Below are 15030 nucleotides of genomic sequence, written 5' to 3'. Positions count from 1 at the left end.
TTATTTCCTTATTGGAAAATATAACAGATACAGAAAGGTGATAACTTTCAAAGTACGATTTAACAAGTGGTTACATAGGTAATTTCAAAGTTTCAGTTTGAATTTATTTTTTCAATAGTTTTATTCACACACCATACAATCCATCCTAAGTAAACAATCAATGATTCCTGGTGTAATCACATAGCTATGTATTCACCACCATTATCTCTATGAGGACATTTCCATTTCTTCCACAAAGAAAGAAGAAGAGGAGAAAAAAAAAAGAATAAAAAAATAAAAGATAGAAGAAAAATAAAAATAAAATAAAATACAATGAAAATGGTCAGACACCACCACCACCAAGAATCCCATATCCCTCCCTTATATCCGCCCCTTATACACATTTAACTTTGGTATACTGCCTTTGCTACAATTAATGTAAGCATCTTACAGTGTCACTGTTGACTATAGATTCTCGTTTGCATTGACTGTAGTTTTCCCCTACACCATCCAGTTTTCAACACCTTGCCATGTTGACATTCATTTGTTCTCCTTCATGTAAAAATGGTCTTATACTTGTACATTTAATCACTATCATTGACCACTCTAGGTTTGGGTAAGTTATACAATCCCAGACAAGACTGTTTTAATAAGGCCTGAGCCTCGGCCAGCTCCCTCACTGGGCTAAAACCCAGCTCCCCAGCGATCTCGGGGTGCAGGCAGCCGTGCAGGGGGAAGACAGAACGCGGCAGAAGAGGCACTTGTAAGTCTCCGCCGTAGCGCCTCGGCCGACCCCTAGAGGGCGCAGCGTCACCCGAGGCTCCGCCCTTAGCAAGGCGGGACAGAGCACGCTGTGCGCAGACGCAGAGTGTGTTGCGGGCGCCTGCATCTCCCGACAGGCTCCTCTCTCTGCGGCGGGGCGGAGCCGGGATCTGAGGATGGCGTGCGCAGGCGCGGGAGTGGCTTCGGGGGCGTGCGGGGCGCGTGGAACCGGAAGTTGAAGCGTTCGCGGCTGTTAGCGAGGTGAGGGTTGTGAGGCCGCCGGCCGCGGGAGTGTGGGCGTGTCGTGCAGCTTGGGAGGGCTTCCGTGGGTGGAGGAAAATCCGAAGACGAGGAGATATGTGGGAGGAGGCCGAGGGGTCGCATCAGGAGGACGGAGATGGGGGCTGAGGGCCCCTGACAGAGCATCATGGGCAGAGGCCCGAAAAGAAGCGTCAAGAAACTGAGGGACCTGGAGGTGGGGATGTTGAGAGAGAAGGGAAGCTGAAAACGAGACAGACCGGGGGCCAGAGCCTCATGGATTACACCCAAAACTCAAAGATTATGAGGCCGAGAGAAATGTGGTTGCACCATGGATTGGGGTGTTTGAGGGAAGCGTAGAAAGATTCGGTGGACACTAGGGAGCTGAAGTAAAGTGAAGAGGAGAAAAGCTTTAATGGAGAAACTACAGAGACTTAATTCATAGAGAGAGACCTATAGATATGGAAGGATGGCCACAGCAAAATAGGGAGAAGCTGAGAAAAACCGACATGGGAGGGATTGAGGGGAGGAAAGAGAATTCCTGAGGCAAAGAGACTTGGAGAGAAAGCCAAAGATAAAAGAGTGGAGCCAAATGATGGGAAATGGGTGATCCAGTCAGACAAATGACTCTCTAGTCTACCCAAGTATGGAGAAATGGAGAGATACGAAGATACTGAAATTGGAGAAATGGAGAGGGGAAATAGAACTAAAAGGCAGTGTCAAATTTGGAACTGGAGTAATAAAGCCAGGCAGTAGAGAATTATGTGAAAATGTAGAAAGAGGGGTAAATGGCGCTCGAATCCCTCGATTTGAATTCCCTATCTGGCATTTAAATCTCTCTGTGGCTAAGTTTCCTCTTTTGTGAAATGGGGAGTGACATTGCACCCTCATAAGGTTGTGAGAAATAAAAGTGTATGTGTATTTATGTTTGTGTATTCTAAACATATTATGTGGTTTAGGATAGTATCTGACTCAGTGGTAAGCACTAAGTAAGTGTTGGTTATTAAAGCTTCAGACAATTGGGAGACAAAATATTTGATGAAGTGGAGAGAGATGAAGAGATAAACATGAAGAAAGAGACAGGAATGGAAAGTGAGGACTGGAGAGAGACAAAAAATGGAGAATCAGAAAAAAGATCCTGATAGCCAATGAGAAAGACAAATGAGAACTGAAGAAAAATGGAAAGGATCAAATGAAGAAAGAGAGAGTTGGAATTAAGAGAAAATCAGACAAAAGAATCAGGGAGGGAGGGAGTCATATAAATAAAAGTGAGATGAGACCAGATTAGGAAGAAGAATAGAGATGAGAATGGTTAACTAGATATAATGGAAAAGACAAGACTGAACCCTGAAAATGGAGAGCGTGAGAGGAGATAGGGAAGTAGACAAAAAACCTGAAGGTAATGACTTTAGGCGTATTAGGCTAAGAAGCCAAGAGATGGCCAGAGACAGGTTTATAGAGAATCTACTACTGGAAAATCTGAAAGGGTGCCTTAAAGAATGGATTCCTTGAGAGCCCTGGGCCCATCGAGCATAGATAGGCAGTGTTGATGCCGAGAGGAGAGCTTTCCTTTTCAGTATCCCTCTCCCTTTCTGAGAATTAGTGGCTCAGTCCTCCAAGACCACCTCCTCTCACTCCCAGAACAGGGATTCTCTGTCAGGCAGCCCAGGCATTACCCAGTCTGGTTGTTTACCAAGAAATGCACACCCCGCGGTCTACCGCTTTTTCTTCCTCACCTGCCCCCCAGCTCTGGCTCTAGCTACTCCCATGGTTGGCCTTAGTTTGTCCTCCTGGGACTGTAGGGATCAAGCCTCTGAACTTTCTCCCCTCATGTTCCTTCAGTATGGGTGAAAGCATTGCTAATACCATTAGGAAGTCAAATCATGGCCTTTGAGTCTAAATTTTTCCAGGTTGGATGCCCCTGGTTCCTTGTACTGTTTTCCCTGTTTGTACTCTCAGTTACAAACTGGGCTTGAATACAGCTTCTCTGTACCAGGCTCGGAGATCAATACTGCTAATGTCTGAGGTGGGTATTGCCTCCATTTTATAGGTGAAGCAAACAGCCTCAAGGAATTAATTTGTCGGTGGTCACACACCTAGTAAATGGTGGAGCTGAGATTCAAACCCAGATCTGCCCAACTCCAGAGCCCATACCAAGAAGGCTCTGAACCCTTTTGAGGTTATAAACTCCTTTAAGAATCTGAGTGATGGGCTTGCTTCCTGGAAATTGCGTGGACAAGGACATGCTCTTTACTAGTTAGGACTTTTTCAGCTGAGAGTCAAAAACCTGACTTTAAACAAAAAGACGTTTTCTGGGAATTGGAGGGTTGGAGAGAACTAAGCACTAAACAAGGCTTCTCTCTTGCCTTATCCCTCTTCCTCCACCTCTTTCCTCTCGGTTGTGCAGAGACCAGCCTTGCACAGCCTCATTGTACCCATATGCAAATATTTCTCTAACATCAAGTCTTAGGAAAAATGGTATCATGTTCAAGAGCTACTTCAAACAGCCCCAGGTTTATGTCACCTTTGCCTAGCCACGATAGATAAAGTTGGATGCTTTACTCTCCCAGCATCCACGTTGTAAATCCCAGAGAAGCCCCTGATAGGCCCTGCGTGGGGCATGTGTCCAGTTCTCAGACCAATCACTGGGTTAAGGGGGAGTCAGGCGCCATGACTGGCCAGGCCTTTGTCACTTACCCACCCAGTAGGAGGTCTGTGACTTTCAGGCCATCAGAACCATGTGGAGTGGGGTCAGGGCTGTTCTCCCAAGGAAGCTGGTACTGTTATCAGAAGGGGAAGGGAGGTGCCAGGCAGACAAAAACACATAACACACCACTTGCATAATTCTACGTTTAATTTCAAAGGATTCCCTGATGTCCTGATGCTCACTGGACCTCAGATGAAGAACCCCTTGCCTTATTCTTTTCATTATACCACGCCTCTCCCATGATATTGGAGCAGGCAAGCTTCTGTTGTTGATTGGCCATGTGACCTCCTGCAGTCCTCCTAAGGTCTCAGATCAAACATCCCCTCCTCTGGGGAGCCTTTCCTGACACCCCGCTATGGTCAGGTACCTCCTTTGGGCTTCCACACCTTCCTGGGCTTCCAATAGCCCAGCCCCAATCACTGTGGATTGTCACAGTCTGGAGGGGTCTGTTTCTCTCATTTGACCATGAACTCTGTGAAGCTCAAGGGTGGTCTGACTTGTTCATTACTGTACCCCTGTCGTCTAGTCCAGTGCTTGAGAAACAGGCTTTCAGTAATTGTTTCCGAAAATGAATGAACATCTTCTGTTCTCTCCCCCAACTATTCAGGGCCTGAAAACCCAGGATGAACTTGTGTCCATCTCGGAGATCACTGTAGGAGTCGTGAGGTGCCCTGCATGTCATGAGCTTGATCCAGACCCCTGGCCACTTAACTCTTTCACCTCTGTTGGTCCCATACTGTCAGTAATAAGGAGACTTGGCTCCTCAAGGAGAAAGCTGTTCTTTGTTGCAGTCACTGGACTCACTGCTGGCCTTGAGGTGGGGAATGGGTGAGAGTATGTGGTCCAGGTGATCAGAACTGAGAACAATTTTGTGACAGTGTTGTGGTCAGCAGTATGCCTCCTCCCCGAACAAGGGAGGACAGGAGTCACCGAGACCACCACCCCCGGGCTCCCCGTGAGAAAGAGACCCCGGAGAAATGGGACTGGAATTCCCCAGAGACTCGGAGCCTCTTGGAGGACACCTTCTTTGGTGACGAGGACTACATCCGCCAGGGTTCTGAGGAGTGCCAGAAGTTCTGGACCTTCTTTGAGCGCTTGCAGAGATTCCAGAATCTCAAGACAGCCAGGAAGGAGGAGAAGGACCCTGGGCATCCCAAGCACAGCGTTCCGGCACTGGCCGACCTCCCTGGCACTTATGACCCTCGATACCGCATCAACCTCTCCGTCCTTGGTCCCGACACCCGAAACTCTCGGGGTCTGGGCAGACGCCTGCCTCCGGAGAGAGTGTCCGAGTTCCGCCGAGCCCTGTTGCACTACCTGGACTTCTGCCAGAAGCAGGCGTTCGGGCGGCTGGCCAAACTGCAGCGCGAGCGGGCGGCACTGCCCATTGCCCAGTATGGGAGCCGCATCCTGCAGACACTGAGGGAGCACCAGGTAGTGGTGGTGGCAGGTGACACGGGCTGTGGCAAGTCCACTCAGGTGCCCCAGTACCTGCTGGCAGCTGGTTTCAGCCACGTGGCCTGCACCCAGCCTCGGCGAATCGCCTGCATCTCGCTGGCCAAGCGTGTGGGCTTTGAGAGCCTCAGTCAGTATGGGTCACAGGTGAGTGGGGTACAACAGGTGTGGGGGATGTGAGTTGCTTGCCCATGTGGCAGTATCAACAGAGGTTTCCAGGGCACTTCCCCTTTGACCCGGTGATGATACTTCTAGAAGTTTATCTACAGGTTGGCTTGGGTATGGACTCTATGACCAAGGCTCTACATTACATAACACAGCGCTTGAACAGCAAAAATTGGAGACACCTGTTTTACTTTCTTAGGCTGCTCAAGCAAATACCGTGCAATGGGTTGTCTTAAACAATGAGAATTTATTGACTCATATCTTTGAGGCCAGGAAAATGTCCAAGTCAAGGCATCATCAAGGTGATGCTTTCTCCCTGAAGACTGTGTTGTTCTGGGCTGGCTGTGGCGGTCCGTGGTTTCTCTGTCACTCGGCAAGGCACATGGTGGTGTCTCCTGGTGTCTTCCTTCTCTTCCGGGTTCCGTTTCAGCTTCTTACTTCCTGTGGCTTTCTCTTTCTCTCTCTCTTTCCTTGTCTGAAGTTCGGTCTCTTGTATAGGACTCCATTTATGATTAAGACCCATCCCGATTGAGGTGGGCCACACCTTAATGAAGTAACCTGATGCACAGGTCCTCCTTTCAGTGGGCTCACACCCACAGGAATGGGTTAAATCTACGACCGTGTTTTTCTGGGGTGCACATGGCTCCAAACCCCCACCGTGTCCGTCGGTCATTCTTCTAAGCAGCCACAAGAAGAGAATGAGGGTGCTTCCTGGGAAATGATTTCCAGGACTCCGATCCTGGCTCCACCACTTAAAAACACGTTGGTGTTGTCGAAGGCACAGTACTGTAAACACAGAAGGGCACACGTGTCATAAGCATAGAGCTCAACGGATTTTCACAAATTGAATACACCCAGATTAAAAAAACAATCAAACATACCAGCACCCCAGAAACCTTGTTCCCCTTTGCAGTTACTACCTTGAGATCCTTAATATCTTTACCTCTTTTTTTTTTTTAACTTTTTATAAATGGAAGCACGCAGTGTGGTTTCCCTTGTGTCTGGCCTTTTTTGCTCAGCATCAGGTTGTGAGATCCTTCGATGCTATTGTGTGTGGGGGTGCAGCTCTCTTTCTCCTGGCCATCCAGCCATCAACTCTTGGCAGCTACCATGATGTATTCACCCCTGCTGCTGTTATGGGAATTTGGGGGGTTTCCAGTTTTAGGCTACTGTGAGTGATGCAGTGATAAGCATTCCGGTAAAGTCTCTTGGTGTCTTTTGGTACCTATTTCCATTGGGGATGTATCTGGGAGGGGAGTTGCCGAGTCAGCAGATCTGTGTTTCTGTTTAGCTTTAGTAGACACTGCAGAACAGTTGTGCAAATTGGTTTTACTGATTTCCCCTCCTCCCAGCGGTTAGTTCCACACAGTTGCCAGCACTTGGTGGTGGTAAATCTTTTTCATTTGAGCTTTTCTGCTGGGTGCGTCATGGTATTCATGTTTTTATTTGCATTTCCCTGATGACTAAGGACTCTGAGCGCCTTTTTATGTGTTGATTGGCCACTTGGATATCCTCTTTGTGAAAGGCCTGTTCGAGTCGTTTCCCACCTGTTGAGTTGTCCATCTTTTTCTTCTTGATTTATAGGAGAGCTTTATAATTCTGAATATGAGTCCTTTGTAGGATTTGTGTATTGCACATATCTTCTCCCATTCTGTGAGTTGCCTTTTGTTCTCTTGTTGGTGTCTTTCAATTTAAATGTAATTCACTTTGTCATTTTTTTGTGGTTAGCACTCTTTGGTTCCTATTTAAGAAACCCTTGCCGACTTTAAGGTCAAGGAGATGTTCTGCTAGGCTTTCCACCCCCCCACCCACCCACCCAAAAGCTTTCACATTTAGATCTGTGATTCATCAGGAATTGATTATTTATTTATTTATTTATTTTGCCTATAATATGTGGTAGGGGTTAAGATACATTCTCTCTTGATGCCATTTTTTTGGCTGTGGTACCTTGGATGGGTGACTTCGCTTCTCTGAGTCTCAGTGTCCCCATCTGTGAGATGAGAATAAGGGCAATTGTTCCATCAAGTGGTTGTAATTGTTCCATCATTTGATTATTTTGAGGCTGAAATGAGTTGATACACATAAAGCATTTAGAGTCGTTCCTGCCCTGTAGTAGGAGCTCAAGAAAAGGTTAACTGTTACTGTCATAATCAATTAGTATTATATACTAGGTACTGTTCCAAACCCATTATCACATATAATTCTGCCAATATCTAGGAAAAAGAATGTCTCTGAGAGATGGCATTGCTTGTCCAAGGTCAGTGGCACCGAGTAGCAGAGGAGGGATTCAGACCCAAGCCTGTTGGATTCCAGGGTCTGACGTGTGGGTCAGATTTTCACTTTGGGCTGGAGGGGGCAGGTGCCCAGGCCCAGGGTCCTCCCCTGACCGCCTTGCCCCCGCCCCGTCCCAGGTCGGCTACCAGATCCGCTTCGAGAGCACGCGCTCGGCGGCCACCAAGATTGTGTTCCTGACAGTGGGGCTGCTCCTGAGGCAGATCCAGCGGGAGCCCGGCCTCCCCCAGTACCAGGTCCTGATTGTGGACGAGGTCCACGAGCGGCACCTCCACAACGACTTCCTCCTGGGCGTCCTGCGGCGCCTGCTGCCCCAGCGGCCCGACCTCAAGGTCATCCTCATGTCCGCCACCATCAACATCTCGCTCTTCTCCAGCTACTTCGGCAGTGCGCCCGTACTGCAGGTGCCCGGGAGGCTCTTCCCCATCACGGTCAGTGCGTCCCCTGCTCCCCCAGCCCCGCCCTCCCTCCTGGTCTCTGGCCAGACCTGCCCCTTCCCTCCTCCTCGCTAGTGCACTCTTCCCATCTCTCAGTTAAGGACTTTCTCTCTCACATGTTTTTTAAAGCTGCCACTTCCTGAGCATGTGCAATATACCAGGGAGAGTGCAAGTGCTTGTTAGAGTAAAAGTGAAACTGCTGGAACAAAGAGACCCCAAAATGTACAGGCTCAAATAAGATAGAAGTTTATTTCTCTTATATAGTGGTCCACCTGCCCAGGCTGGTGGTCATCTTTGTCCCATGTGGTCATTTCAGAGCCTGGGCCCTTCCTTATTCATTGTTCTACCATCTCACTGGGCAAGGTTTCTCAAACTTACCATCATGGACATCTTGGGCCGGATAATCCTTTGTTGTGGGGGGGCTGTCCTGTGCATTGCAGAGTGCCAAGCAGCATCCCTGGCCTCTACCTGCTAGATGCCACCAGCCCCCACCCCAGTTGTGGGAACCAAAAACACCTGCAGACATTGCCATCGGTTCCTGGTGAAGTTAAAACTACCCCTGTTTGAGAACCACTGTCCTTGGGGTTGTCCTTGTCTGGATGGTCAAAGTTGGCAGGAAGAGGAAGAGAGCCAGAGTCCAAGGGAAGCAGCTTGTCTTTAAGTTGGACATGACCTTGCAGTTGCTCAGGGTCGCCTCTGTTCTCATCTCACGGGCCTGTCCTTGGCCCCACCTACCTGCAAGGGAGGCTGGAAAATGGCGCTCCTCGCCGGGAGGCAGAATGCACAGGAAGAAAAGGAGGGCTGGTTTATTTTGGGGTAACTATGCATCTTCTACCGTACTTAACATGCATGATCTCACCTGATTCTCACAGATGGGGGCAAGAAAGGGAACTCAGTATTAAGAAAAAGAATGTTTTTTTAGGTCTTTCTGCAATTTTCTCTCTCCAGACTCAGCTGAGGTCCTTTTTAGCATCCCAGTTTCCCCTAAAACTTGTGCCCTGAACCTTCCTCCCTTTTCTCGACCTGGTTGCTATGGCTTGCGTATTGTTTTTGTCAATAATAATAACTATGATGATCAAGGCTAATGTTTATTGAGTGTTTACTGCATGCTCCGCAGTTAACATACGAGAGCTCACTAGTCCCTCACTACAAACTTAGTAGTTCTGAGTCTTGAGCCTTTACCTCTTTTATGTGAGCAGAACACGAAGCTCAGAGATGAGAAGTCAGTTGTTCAAGAGATGGCTCAGAAGTGGCAGAGCCACCTTCCTGCCTTCCGGGGAGGCTGACGTGTGTGGGTTGTATCCGTGGACCCCTCACCCTCTGGCTAGTTGGCCGACGGGAGAAAGCAGCAGGTTCCCTCCCTTGAGGTCTCCAGGAGGCCATGTCCCTCACCCGAAGGTCACAGCTCCTTTCATGGTGGCTCTGTCCACACAGCTCTCCCCTTTGTGGGTTTGGGCACAGTGCTCTCGTCCTGTGCCTTTGAGTCAAGAACAGCTCTGACGTTCCCAGTGTAAGTGAACTGTCCTGTCCCTTGTGGCTTCCCATCCTAAGTGCCCAACAATCCTGCTTCAGAGAGTAAGAACACTTCCTTAGAAATGATTTCTAGAGTTAATCCCGGCTCCACCACTTAAAATTTTGTTGTTGTTGTTATTGAAGTTATCCTTTAAGAATGCATATATGCTAAGTGTGTAGCTCAATGAATTTTCACAAACTGTATATTTCTACATACCTAGCATCCAAATAAAAAAAGTTAGGCATTACCAGGACTCCTGAATCCCCTTGTCCCCCTTCTAGTTACCTTTCGACCTTGTCCTTTTAGTGCATCCTCCTCAAATCATCCTGCCGGAGTGTGGCACTTGCTGCCTAACTCACCTGGTCTCTGTCATTCTGCAGTCTCCCCACCCCAGGGCTCAGCCGGGAGTGACAGGGTGGCCTTCTGCCATCGCAGGTTGTATACCAGCCGCAGGAGGTGGAGCCGGCAGCGTCCAAGTCGGAGAAGCTGGACCCGCGGCCCTTCCTGAGGGTGCTGGAGGCCATTGACAACAAGTACCCGCCCGAGGAGCGGGGCGACCTCCTCGTCTTCCTCAGCGGCATGGCAGAGATCAGCACCGTGCTGGAGGCCGCCCAGACCTACGCCAGCCACACACAGCGCTGGGTGGTGCTGCCGCTGCACAGCGCCCTCTCCGTGGCCGACCAGGACAAGGTGTCACCCAGGGACTGGCAGCGCGGGGCAGGTGGGGTCTGACCGTGGAGGCCAGGGAAGGAGAAGGGGCCCCAGCCGTGGGCCGGACTGATGGAACCCCTCAGATGCAGGGCTGTCTGGGGGCTGCAGAGGCCAGGCCGCTCACGTCTTTGGGGTGGGGGTGGGGGGATGCACCAGGGAGGCCTTCCCGATGAGGTCAAAGGTGTTAGGGCTGAGCTTTGAAAGACAAAGAGGATTTGTATTAGCAGAAGAGGGAGGAAGCTTTCCAGGTCGGAGTGGGGCCAGTGGGGGCAAAGGTGTGAAGGTGGGAATCTGTGAGTTGAGTGTGTTGTGGGGGAGTGAAAAGATCTGTCTTGTCTGGTATAATGCACGTGAGGCAAGGGTGTGGGGAGAGAAGCCTTTGGGTCCCTGTGTTAATTATTGCAGTGTGACAGATCACCCCCAAACTTGACAGCTTGGTGCAGTACTTGGCATTTGACTATCTTACGTAGTTTCTGTGGAACAGGAATCTGGGAGTGGCTGAGCTGGGCGCTTTAGGCTCAGGGTCTGTCCTGAGTTTGCAGTCAGATGTCAGCTGGGGCTGTGATCCCCCGAGGGCTTGACTGGGGCTGGAGGATCGCCTTCTAAGATGGCTCAGTTGCATGGCTGGCAAGCTGATTCCAGCTGTGGCCCAGGGGCCCCAGTTCCTCTCCACGTGGGCCTCCCCGTGGGGTTGCTTGAATGTCCTCAGGACATGGTGGCTGCCCACCCCAAGAGACCAAAGCAGAAGCCACGTCTTTTGTGACCTGGCCTAGGAAGTCCGAAACCAGTTTCTGCAGCACCTGATCAGTTGCCCAATCTGCCCTGTTCATGGGAGGGAGCTTGGTGGGACATGGACACCAGGGGCAAGAATCACTCGGCCATCTTGGAGGCTGCCTGCCTCAGTCAGGGCGGGCAGGATATTTCAGGTCCCACCCAGCTGTTTGTTGACTGAAGAAGCAACCTCTTAGCACCTGCTTGGTGCCTCCCCCTGAGCTGGGGCCCTCTTTGCGGCACAGTGGAGGACTGAGACATAGTTCTCCTCCTTCACTTGTTGCTGGTCTCTTGGGGCAGATGGACAAATAGTAGACAAGTTTACAAACAGTAGAGAAAGCACAGGGTTCTTGGAGTGTGGTCTCAGGGGACTTGGGGAAGGCTTCCTGGAGGAGGAGGACCTTTCAAAGCCGAGACCTGAGAAGTGTGCCAGTCAGGGCTCTGAGCTCTGTGCACATCTCGTCTCATTTAACCCTGACAACAGCCCTGTGAGGCAGGTCTTCTTATTACCCTCATCTGACAGCTGAGGAAAGCGAGACTTGGAGAGGTGCAGGCACTTGGGCAAGGTCTCACGGCTCCCAAGTGGCGGAGCCAGGCCATGAGCCTGGTAGTTGGGCACCGGAGCCCACGCTTTAAACCAGAGTTTGGCAGACTTTCTGGAAAGGGCTGACGAGTAAATATTGCAGCTTGCAGGCTCTATGGTCTCCATTGCAACAGCTCAACTTTGTTGTAGCGTGAAAGCAGCCAGACTGAATGGGCAAGGCTGTGTTTTTGTGCAACTTTCATTTACAAAATCAGGCTGGAATGGGCCCAGAGGCTGGAGTTTTCTGACCTCTGCTCTTAACCCCTGTGCGTGGCTGTCTCTCAGGGCTAAGCTTGCGGTAAAAGAAAGCGTGGGGCACCATGCAGTATGGCTGGGGGTCAGGTCAGGAGAGATGGGACAGGAGGGGTGGGTGGGGCTAGGCCACGCATGGCCTTGAGGACCCAGTAAGGAGACTGGGTTTTCTCCTGTGGGCACTGGGGAGCCACGGGAGGGTTCTGAGCAAGTTAGGGGACGGTGTCAGGTTTTGCTGAAGGAGGGAGTGGAGGGTGTGGAGGTCAGAGACCTGGGAGGTGGCAGGAGCAGGGCCGAAGCTGTGGGGAAGAGGAGGGGATGTGAAATCCAGAGCTGTTCCAGATGTGCGGGTGTGGCCTGGGAGGTGGGGTGGGGTCCAAGCCAGCCCAGATTTCTGGGCTGGGTGATGGGATGGATAGCGGTTGCTTCTGAGATGAGGACTCTGCAGGAAGAACGGCTCAGGGGACGAAGCCGAGGCTCTTTTAGACAGGGGCGTAAGGTGCCCGGGGACGTCCAGGAGGCCCATTGGACACGGTCGGGAAGGGCTGAGCAGAGTCCCCCCGGGCCCCCTCCTCGCTCTGTCCCAGGTGTTCGACGTGGCACCCCCTGGGGTCCGGAAGTGCATCCTGTCCACCAACATCGCGGAGACCTCCGTCACCATCGACGGGATCCGCTTCGTGGTGGATTCTGGTAAGGGCCCACCTGCCTCACCCATGGGCCCCAGGGAATGGCGTGGGGTCAGCGGATGTCTCTGGGTGATCCTAATGCGCAGGGCCTTTGCACCTCCTGTTCTCTGCTGAGAGCTTTCTCCAGACACCTGCCTGGCTCATGCCCTCCCCTTATTTCAGTGCCTGCTTGAGTGTCTCCCCATCAGACACCCACTGCCCGCTCTCTAAAGGACCTTGCCCTTCCCCTTCCTTCATGGCACTCGGTTTCTCTTCATAGAACTGACGTGATCTCTTATACCTATTGAACCGTTTGTTTTATTTTCTGTCCCCCAGCTGGAAGGTTAGCGTAACATGGTGGTTAGGGGCCACCGAGCCCTGGCTGGGTTCAGTGTGTCTGGGTCATGTCACTAACGATGTCTGGGTGTCAGTTTGCTCATCTGTAAAATGGGAATAATAACAGTACTTCCTTCAGGTTGTAAGGGTTAGACAACACCCAGCACTGGGCGAACACCCAATAAATGTTAGCTGTTGCCTTATTGTATGGCATCTGAGATGCCAGATTGTGAGCAGTCTGTTATTTTACGTACCGCTAAGACATTTTAAGAATGCTGTCAATTAAACGTTGCCATGCCATTGATTTGAAGGCATGTCACCCTGTTCTCCAGGATAATAAAATGCAAATGAGGGTTGGTCTTAGAATTGATGAGGCCTGGTGCTCTGTTCAACCCCGTGAGGGCAATGACTTTGTGTTGTTCACTGCTGTGCCCCTAGTGCCTAGAACAGTGCCAGGTATACAGTTGGTGCTTAATATTTGTTGGATGGCTGAACCTATGAATAAGCCAAGGCATGAAAAAGTAAATGAAAATACGTGTGAATGAACTTAAGCTTTCCAAGACAGGAACTTGTCTGCCTCAATCACTGCAGCGTCGCCTGTCCCTGGAAAAGGGTGTGACCCAGAATAAGCGGTACAGATGTTGATAGGATAACAAAGTGGGTGGGGGTGGCAGTGCATGGGTGAACGGGTAGAAGGCCCAGGACGGGGAGATGCCACTCTGGGCCCCCTCTCCTGACCGCTCCCCCTCTCCCCACCCAGGCAAGGTGAAGGAGATGAGCTACGACCCGCAGGCCAAGCTGCAGCGGCTGCAGGAGTTCTGGATCAGCCAGGCCAGCGCAGAGCAGCGTAAGGGCCGGGCAGGCCGCACGGGCCCCGGCGTCTGCTTCCGCCTCTACGCTGAGTCAGACTACGATGCCTTCGCCCCCTACCCCGTCCCAGAGATTCGGAGGGTGGCCCTGGACGCGTTGGTGCTGCAGGTGAGGAATGGGGGGTGGGTTGTGCCATATCCCTGACCGTCAGTTGCCAGGGGAGAATCCAGAGGTGCTTAGATGGCACCACTCCCAGGGGTATCCGGGCCAGCAAAGGTAGGGCTGTCCAAGCCACCGATGGGAACTTACCGGTCCCTTTCAAATGTCAAACTCTTTGTTGAGGGAGAATTGGTCCGCACATCCACAGGATACAGGAAGAACCCCATGACTGTATTAGAATACACTCAGTTATAACTGAAAACCCAGCGAGAAGGGGCTTAAGACTGGGATCCCTCAATTCATTTGATGTCACGACCCAGCATCTCAGTTAGTTTAGCTTAGGTGAGGCCACCGTGACACACAGACCCAGTCACATCACTGCCAAGACAACAAAGTTTTAGTTCTCAGGTTTGGGGGCAGTTTTCTTTACTCAGAGACCCCAGCTTCTTCCAGCCTGGGGTTCTGTCATCCCCCCAGGGCCTTTTCATCATCTGCGTCCAGCCAGCTGGGAGGAAAGAAGGTGGAAGATGAGCAAGGGAGGGTTATGGACCAGGCCCGCAGGGGGTGCCCGTCCCTTGCGCTTGCCTTTCCCAGGACTGAGCTCAGTCACGTGGCCACGCCTCGCTGCAGGGCGGGGCCTAAGAGGAACGTTCACGCCTGTGGGTGTGGCACCAGCCAGCACCCTCCCTGCAGGTGATTCCAGTCAATTGCATTTTTGAAGAATGCCATTGTGACCCATTCCTCGGATTTCCTGTCTCACCAGTGGGTCAGGTAACCCAGTTATAAACTGCAGCTTAAAAACTACTGGCTTGAACCATACAGAAGAGGTACTATTTCATGCTATAAAAAGTCCCAAGATGGAAGGGTTCCAGGCTTGGTTATTTCAGTGGATGAGTGAGATCCTAAAGGACCTGAGTCTTTCCATGTTTCCAACCCCTAATGATGATGATGATGATGATGGTAAAAAGTGGGCCAGGCACTGATGTCAGTGTTTCATGCGTATTAACTCTTTTGATCCTCACAAAATTCCTTTGGGGTAGTACTCTTATCTTCCCAATTTATAGATGAGGATGTGGATGCACAGAGAGGTAAAATAACTTGCCCAAGGTCACACAGCTGGCAAGTAGCAGAGCTGGGATTCCAGTGAAGGCTTTTGGGCCCCACAGCTTGCCTCA

General features: G+C 50.9%; 1 protein-coding gene across 1 annotated transcript in view; it reads left to right on the top strand.

Moving 5' to 3' along the window:
- The first annotated feature begins 542 nt into the window (after window positions 1–542).
- DHX34 (DExH-box helicase 34) overlaps window positions 543–15030 on the top strand; it is a 29959-nt gene continuing 15471 nt past the window's right edge. The window contains exons 1-6 of the mRNA XM_037819844.1: window positions 543–1002; window positions 4314–5308; window positions 7738–8049; window positions 10004–10258; window positions 12473–12575; window positions 13647–13864. Coding sequence (XP_037675772.1) covers window positions 4601–5308; window positions 7738–8049; window positions 10004–10258; window positions 12473–12575; window positions 13647–13864 — 1596 coding nt within the window. The 5' untranslated portion in view covers window positions 543–1002; window positions 4314–4600. The remainder of the gene's footprint in view (window positions 1003–4313; window positions 5309–7737; window positions 8050–10003; window positions 10259–12472; window positions 12576–13646; window positions 13865–15030) is intronic.

Source organism: Choloepus didactylus, chromosome 27 (assembly GCF_015220235.1).
Source record: "Choloepus didactylus isolate mChoDid1 chromosome 27, mChoDid1.pri, whole genome shotgun sequence".
Classification (NCBI taxonomy): domain Eukaryota; kingdom Metazoa; phylum Chordata; class Mammalia; order Pilosa; family Megalonychidae; genus Choloepus; species Choloepus didactylus.
The sequence above is the reverse complement of the archived record's forward strand: the minus strand, read 5'-3'. Positions and strand labels throughout refer to the sequence as shown.